Here is an 8,844-nt window from a genome sequence, read left to right on the forward strand (position 1 = left end):
CATAGTAAAGATGCTTGAATTCTATCTGAATTTTATTTCAAAAGGAAAGAGAAGCCATTGGAAGATTTTTCAGTAGGAGTATAACATCTTTTTATTTGTATTATAAACAAATAATTTGGCTGTTTTGTGAGTAATGCATTAGAGAGGGGCATGACATTAAGTTGGTCAATCACCAAGGAAGGTCTTGAAGAAATCCTGGTAAAAGATGCTTAGTGATAAATTACAGTTGGAAGTGAAATAGAGAGGAAAGCAGTGCTAAGTATATTTTAAAGAGGTGGTAATAGAGTAATTATATCTGGGCATGAGAGAAAATGAGGTTTTTCTGGCTTGGTGATGGATTTTTATAAGATGATATATATTTGAGAGGATTAAGTATGGTGATAACTAAAAAGTTCAACTTCGAATTTGTTGTGTAGAGATGCTGATGAGCTATTTAAGTCGATATGGAGTTGGATGCTGAGTCTAGAGCTAGAAGAGAAGTCTGAGCTAGAGACATACATTTGGGATCATTGCCACACAGAGAAGAGATTAGAAGGACATTATGAGTGGAAAGTATTTTTGAAGATATTAGTTATAAAGAGAGCAGAGGAATGAGTGATTACTAGAAGAACATGTGAGGGCAATAAGAGGCTTTTTGTTATTCCTTGTTTTCTATGATAGTAAATCCTGAAATTAATCCTCAATAAAGAAATTGCTGTGAGGTAGGACATATGTGAAGCTCTTAGAAATCATCTAAACCTCTAGTTTTCAAATTTGCCTGCCTATTGGAATCACTTGAGAAGTTAAAAAAAAATACTGATTCTTGAGTTCCACTGCTAGAGTTTCTGGTTTAACTGGTATGAGCAAGGCTCCAGCAAAAAAAAAACAAACAAACAGAAAAAAACATGACTATATATATATTTTAAACTTCCTCAAGTGATTCCAACATGCAGCACAATTTGAGAATATTTAATCTAAACAGAGCAAATCGATGTAAACATGTCAGAGAGAATAACCATGAGCAATCAGAAGTGAAGGAGCATGAGGTTCTGGACCCTTGGTGAATAAGTGAAGGTCTCAGGCAACAAAGAGAGGATGAGGAATGATGCTTTAGTGCAAGCAAGAGAGGAGACTCAGCTCAGAATATAGACAAAAATGTTCCCACCTGTTCCAGAGGAAATGCATTAGTAAGTAGAGAGTATTAAAGAAAGAACTTCATGGAGGACTCATGGTATCTTGCTTCGTTTTTTTTTGTTTTGTTAATCCTCACCTAAGCCTATTTTTTCCATTGATTTTTTTTTTAGAGAGAATGGAAGGGAGGGACGGAGAGAAGCATCAATGTGAGAGAGGCACCTTAATTGGTTGCCACCCCCACACACCCTGACTGGAGTCTGCAACTGAGGTACATGCCCTTGACTGGAATCAAACCCACGACCCTTAAGTCTGAGGGCCAACGCTCTAACCACTGAGCAAACCAGTTAGGGCTGTATCTTGCTTCTTGAAGAATATGGTGGATAACACTTGGTAGAGAAAAAGGACAAAAACAATTTCTAACACTGGAAAAGATTTGAGTCGTTCTATACAAAAGGCAGAGAAAGAAGAGTAAGAGATAATGTCCAAAAGAAAAAAAAAAGTCAAAGGATTTTTGTGAGGAAGGAGTTGGAGTCCATGACCCATTTGTGGATATGATCAGACTGCGGAATGTCTGAGCTAGGGCCATTGACCCCTGATCTAATTCTTCCTTACCCTTTCATGATCTTTGGTATCAAATATAAATGTCATTGTCCCTTCCATCTTGAGAACAGTGACCACTCTTGGTCTTAAGATCCTTCACTGTCTGACCTCACTTCACTCTGGTTGTATTTCCTTAAAAGCTACTCATGGACCTCATGAAAAGTTTTGAGACTAACATCTCAAGCATTACCAGCTTCACACTAACAGCCTTCCCAGAGATGGAGGGCCTGGAGCACTGGTTAACTGCCTGCATCTTGCTGCTTTATGCTATCTCCGTCCTGGGCAACATTCTAATTCTCTTCATCATAAAGGAGGAGCAGAGCTTGCACCAGCCAATGTACTACTTCCTGTCTCTGCTATCTGTCAATGACTTGGGTGTGTCCTTTTCTACATTGCCCACTGTACTGGCTGTCTTGTGTTTCCATGCCCCAGAGATTGCCTTTGATGCCTGCCTGACCCAGATGTTCTTCATCCACTTTTTTTCCTGGACAGAGTCTGGGATCCTGCTGGCTATGAGTTTTGACCGGTATGTGGCCATCTGTAACCCCTTGCGTTATTCATCGGTGCTCACTGATATCCGTGTGGTTCACATGGGCCTATCCATCATCATCCGCAGCTTCTGCATGGTCTTCCCACTGCCTTTTCTTCTGAGGAGGCTGCCATTCTGTGAGGCCAACATGCTGACCCATTCCTACTGCTTGCACCCAGACCTCATCCGCTTGCCTTGTGGAGATACCACCATCAATAGCATGTATGGCCTGTTCATTGTCATCTCTGCCTTTGGTGTAGACTCAGTGCTCATCGTTCTCTCCTACGTTCTCATACTGCGCTCTGTGTTGGCCATTGCCTCCCGGGAAGAAAGGCTTAAGACACTCAACACTTGTGTGTCACACATCTGTGCTGTGCTTATCTTTTATGTGCCCATGGTTAGTGTGTCCATGATTCACCGATTTGGGAAACACTCCTCTGAGCTTGTGCACAAGTTCATGTCCCTGGTTTATCTCTTTGTGCCTCCAATGCTCAACCCAATTATTTATTCCATTAAGACTAAGGAGATTCGTAAGAGATTACGTAAAATGTTATTGGGATCTGAGCTGTGATCAAGAAGAAAGCTTCTGGAAATTCATGTACCCTATGTTTTTGGGGTTTTATTTTTTGTTGTTGTTATTTCTGTGTGTGTGTGTGTGTGTGTGTGTGTGTGTGTGTGTGTGTGTGGGTGTATACTCTGCTATTCTTTTGGAGGATTTCTATCTCCTGCTATGCATGGACCTGTGATTGGGTACCTGCCATTGGTTGTATGGTATAGTCTGACTAAAACCCATAACTCAAAATATCAGCTGTCTTACATTGTAATGAAATGTCTGAGGTTGCCAATTTTATTAGTCAAATACATTTCAAAAACGAATGCATACATATCAACCATAGAATGACTGGGTATTATTATGTTATTTGAGATCATAGGTACTAGCCAATACTTTTTAAAGTAATAATATTTTTAGTAACTTTTTAACTTTAAAAATTAAAGACATATGATAGCTATGACTAACTTTACACTTTTGAAATAAGAGCATTCAAGAGTCCTATAAAATGAAACTTATGTCTTTGTCGTATTGATTATGAACTACCTGAAATTAATAAGCTTAAAACTGGAAGAAAAGTTTTGCGAAAAAAAATCATATGTTTCCATCCCTCAGACATGACTAGGGGGAAGATTAAATTTCTTCTAGGGAGCTAGTAGACACTCCAAATAGAAGGTTAATAAATACTACTTACGTGATGGCAAGGTGTGTCTGCTCAAGAGGCATTGGGGGTTTGACCCATGATTTGCTGGGATATAGACTTTCATGGCCTTTAGTGAATCTAAGCCCAGAGTCTTCAGCATAAACTAGAGCAGAGAAGAGGTGGCTGAAGGATATCAGGAAATTCACAAAATATAATCTCTGGAGAGCAAGTCATAAGAAAGAGGAATCCTCTGATAATTCATGCAAAGCAGACACAACACAGACCATTCAGGCTTGTAGGCACTTGAAAGGTAAGCACATGATGTGGGGACTTTCCCTGGGCAGTGACAGGCCATGGCATAATTCAACTTCATTGGATGATTGGGGAAAGCAGACACTGGGACAAAAGTTATCTCTTTTTTTTTTTCAATAAACATTTCTTTCCATGCTTTTTCCCCCTCATAGTATCATAAAATAACTTTTCTAAAATAAAGAATTGAGTGACATGATGATGCCCTAAACATAGCAGAAATATAACTCTGAATCTCCCCTAAATACCTCATGAATGCCAAATTAACCACAACAACAACAACAAAAACACACACAAAAAACCCAGACTAGAAACCTAGAGATAACACATCCAACAATCTATATATATAAAAGCCAAGTGACCAGAACGACTGGAATGACCAGTGGCTATGACATGCACTGTAGTGGCCAACCGGCCTGATCAGGGCCCCAATTGCCTCCCCCAACCTCCAATAGCCCCTCCTACCCACTGGCCCCGCTTCCAATTGGCTTCCCACCTTGATCGGGGATGGGGTCTGCCGGCCAACCTCCATTGGCCCCTCCCCCTGGCCTTCCCAGCCCAGATCGGCCCCCATCGGGGCAGGCTGGCCAGACCCCACTCGTGCATGAATTCATGCACCAAGTCTCTAGTATCACATAATAGGGACACCTTAAGTATTCTTGAAGAAGGTAGGTGTAGTCAAGATTAGAAATTATGTTGAAGGATGCAGTGTAGTTAAGGTAATAACAAAATTTACTTCTACAGCAAATTTAAAATAAAACAACAACAAATCACAACCCTCACCTCCAATAGGAGAGGACTAAACAGAAACTTGGGCAGTTGGCTTTGAAATTGACTAGTGAAACGGGGAATAGTATTTACCAGGTCCAAGTCCTGTTGCACTTGAGTGAATCAAGCAATGCAGCTGTGGTCATAAGCACTTGAGAACCTCATAAATGTTCAGCACAGAAGCTTTTCTGAAAAGCTGTCACCTCGGCTTGAAGGAAATCACATAAAACAAAATTATCTCTTGAGTAAGACAGAAAGAAGGTTCTGATGACAGGTGGAAAGTCTATAGGGGAAGAAGATGCAAGAAAATGCAGCTTCAGCTACATAAACTTCTCAAGCTGCTGTATTGCTTGGAAGAAAGGCCTGTAGAGCTCTAGGGCTAGAACAGAAGGAGGGAGCCAAGCATCCTCTACAAACAGACTTAGCTCTGAGACACAGAAGTGGCCTCGAGGAGAAGGGCTACTTTGCATATTCGCACAACAGCTGAGGGAGCCCTAAAGCCGAGGAGCTGGAAAAGTTACCCTGCCATCCCCCCTCAGTCCAGAGAATCCTCTCTCCAGTCACCTTGGAAAACGATCCTTGCTTAAATATGGGGACAAAAATTGGATGTAAAATAACTCTGTACACAGTTCTGAACAAAAATAAATGAAAAAAATCAAGGACAAAAATGGACCCACAGCCCTTAAGAGTCGTGCTTACTATGTGAATCTTCCTTCTTTAAGAAAAAATCTTTTTATATCCTCATGCTTCAGTTTCTATGCCTGAATATTAGAAACCACATAGCTGACTTCAGTATTTTTTAGGTTTATTTTTTAAAAAATACATCTCAATCTCAATAACAGAATTGAGGAGTCACAGAATAAGGCATGAGGATGGGAAGAGTGAGTACCAGAGTGACACAGTAAGTACTTCTGTCAGCATTTTGTGCAGTGCTCCCTTATTGATTCATGTAGCAAACATACATGGGATGACGAACATGGGCCCAGTTCTGTGCTGAGCACTGGGGATGTGGAGATAGATTGAGCCTGGCTCCTGATAACAAAGGGCATGTGACTTTGGGAGATGTTTCTTTGTGTGTCTCACCAGTTGAATACAAATGTGTGAGCTTAACTCTGAATAAATAATCACTGCACAAAACTGTGATAAAAATTTATTTCAGTGTTACAGAGGACTCACCCTCCAGTTGGTAGTTGGAAAAAGACTACTGGTGTGTGTGTGTGCCCCCCCCCCCCCCCAGTACGTATAACCTGTTTATATGGAATATACATTATAGCGATATACTAGTATGTTGATCAGACAGAAAATTATAAGCTGTTATTTTCTTAACATGAAAAAAATCCATTATACATGTGTATGTATATATACAAGTATATTTTATTATTGCCTAGTAAATATTGACAATTTAAAGAAAATTGACAGACAGAAATAAAGTTTTTTTGAGATAAAATATATTTTTTCAAACTGGTCAAATAGGATTCAAGTAGTATACTGACATTTAAGTAAATGATAAATTATAAACCTGTTTATAATATTTTTGTGTGAACTGAAGGCAAAGGGGGCTCTTTAAGAAATTACATTGAATATAAATCAGGATGGATTTAAAAATAGTACCCAATTGTGCAATTTATACCTGACTTGTGTCTTATAAATCTCCTTTTCCCTAATAACCCTGAACTTATTTTTCTACTTCATTTGTAAAAATGTTCTTGTAGATATTTGGAATCTAAATGTTGAGTGATATTTCCTATTGAATGTACCATCAGTCTCCATTCCTAAGCTGAGTAATTGACATGGGAAATATTTCCAGTCTAGTGTTTCTAATTATATAAGGTTTGGATCTGTTTAAAGAGTTTCTTTATTTGAATTTCAGATTTATTTTAATTGCCTCTTTTACACTTAGACAAGGATTTGTTTATTAAATTGGTGATTCAGATTTTTTGTATTAATGTTATACAAAAGATTTGTTTTCATAATGTCATGTCAAATACAGAAAAAGCCACCTATCATCTATCAGTTCTAAACTGTTTAAGATTTACAGAATAATTTGTGTCACTATTGAAACTAATAATTAAAGTTGACTCTGATCCATGGTTGTTTAGAGTTTGTCTTTCATTATAAAAATGCAGATTGCCATGCAAGAAGCTCATTTCTCTTAGCAAAATATGGGAGGTTTACCTTAAATCTGTAGCCTTTAAATAGTTGACATGGATGGGTACTCCATTTCCAGCAATAACACTCCTCCATACAGATCACCCACTCAAAACACAGTGCAGCTTTGCAAGAGGTACTGAAAAGAAATATGTTCCTATTGAACACATCTCAGGAGCCTTTGATATACCCCTTCCATCTGTCTTCAGGTAGCTTTCTCTCATACAACCTAGTGACTATACTCCATAATCACTGAGCTCTCAGACCTAATACCATGCTTGCCACATTTTAGGTTTCAATAAATATTGAGTGAATAAATAAATAAGTAAATAAATGAGGTGTTATGTTTATTATAAGCAAACAAAGAAACTTGTAAGAAAAATAGTTTTCCACCAAAATTGTATATTTCCCCTCCAAAATTCTCCACATTTTTTTAAGACCTGGGGTTGAGTAAAGGACAATAACAACATATCTCTGCTAGGAGGGATGAAGGTTAAAAAACAGTTTGGAGACAAATGTTCTAAGCAAAATGGCTAACAGTAAATGATGTAACATCAAGATTGTCTAATAACTAATTCTGGTGTTTTTTTTTGCATTTATATTAGCTGAGATCTCTTTGTCATCTAAACATTTAATAAAGCCTGTCACACACCAGTGCTTTAGGAAAGTGAAACATAACCAGAAATTTATAAAAGTTTTGAAAGGGGATTATATTTTCCATTTGAAGAGTATTGGAAGTTCATCCAATTTTCAGTGAAATATCAAATATTTAGCTGGTACCAACTGATCTCTGAGTTACACATGTGCAAAAAAAACCTAATAAAATAATTAATGGATAATTTATATCTTGTATGTATTTAATATAGTTGACAAACAGGTTTTTCATGGATAATAAAAGAAAAAAACAATTTATAAATATGAACACAAATCACATGCACCCACTCCTTTGACAAATCCATGAACACCCTAACTCAGAAGATAGACCCTCTATGTCCTGCTCCTATTTATTTTTTCAAAAACAGTTTCTGGGTGAAGTGCACATCTTGTCCCACTGAATTGTACCTGCAGCAGCATAGTGGCCTTGTCTGAGCAGATCTGATCAGGTCTGGAGCTGGCTTCGTGAGGCAGGACTGGTACTCAGAAAGTAAGACTGAGGGTCAGCCATGCCCAGGGCCTGTGTGTTACTCTCTTCTACCATGCTCTCTTTTATGAAGTTTCTCCCACTTCCTGAGCTCACACAGAAATTAATTTCATATAAGTCCACATAATATGGATTTGTGTTTTTTCAATTCTTTATCCCATTTTGTTTATATTAACTTTTCTATGAGTTTTACAGTAAGACACATAGAAAAGTATTCTATCTTACCAAAAGTATTATTCTAGGTTCTTCTCTCTCCATCAACCTACCCAGCATGGGCCTAGAGCAGTGATGGCAAACCTATGATACACGTGTCAGAGGTGACACGCGAACTCATTTTTTTGGTTGATTTTTCTTTGTTAAATGGCATTTAAATATATAAAATAAATATAAAAAATATAAGTCTTTGTTTTACTATGCTTGCAAATATCAAAAAATTTCTATATATGACACGGCACCAGAGTTAAGTTAGGGTAAAATGCTGACACGCCGAGCTCAAAAGGTTAGCCATCACTGCTGTAGGGCATCTCCTTTATTTTAGTCTAGAATTAAGCCCAAATTTAGTTTGAGACCACTAAAATTACTAAGGTATTTTTATTGAACCCTACTTCTCTGATATCAAGGAAAGGGTATGGAAAGAAAATCAATCTAAGAGAAAGTCTTAAAGAATTATTTTCTAATGTCCATATCATCAATGCCCTATTCAGTCTACCAAGGGCCTTTTTGTAGCTGGAAATTCCAGAAATACATAATTTCTAACATGTGTTATCATGTCGTTCTATGGAAGCAAATTTTAATCCCAGAAAAGGAAGAGAAAGGTAAGTCATGTGTCTAGTACAATGTCAAAAAAGAAGTTTATGGTTCAGATATTCAACATTGCTCCTCTTGGAGGAAGGTTACATGGTGGGCAGATAGAATTTTTTTCTAGATGCTAACTCCATCAGTTTTCCTGGCTCACATCTGTTCATATATCTTATGGCAAGTTCTGACAGTACATCAAATTTCACATTGCGAAGTTAAAACAGCACATGAATTTTGGAGAGTGA

General features: G+C 37.9%; 1 protein-coding gene across 1 annotated transcript; it reads left to right on the forward strand.

Annotated features, from left to right (window-relative positions):
• The first annotated feature begins 1,868 nt into the window (after positions 1-1,868).
• On the forward strand, positions 1,869-2,813 carry LOC139018106 (olfactory receptor 51I2-like). The gene has a single exon (XM_070426747.1). The coding sequence runs from the start codon at positions 1,869-1,871 to the stop codon at positions 2,811-2,813; it is 945 nt and encodes a 314-aa protein (XP_070282848.1).
• Positions 2,814-8,844: the final 6,031 nt, after the last annotated feature.

The sequence above is a fragment of the Myotis yumanensis genome, unplaced genomic scaffold (genome assembly GCF_028538775.1).
Source record: "Myotis yumanensis isolate MYYU_CA2020_CCGP unplaced genomic scaffold, mMyoYum1.0.hap1 SCAF_10, whole genome shotgun sequence".
Taxonomy (NCBI): domain Eukaryota; kingdom Metazoa; phylum Chordata; class Mammalia; order Chiroptera; family Vespertilionidae; genus Myotis; species Myotis yumanensis.

Excerpts from the sequence above, each read along its gene's own strand:
- LOC139018106 (XM_070426747.1), top strand. The coding sequence starts at position 1,869 with ATGAAAAGTTTTGAGACTAACATCTCAAGCATTACCAGCTTCACACTA.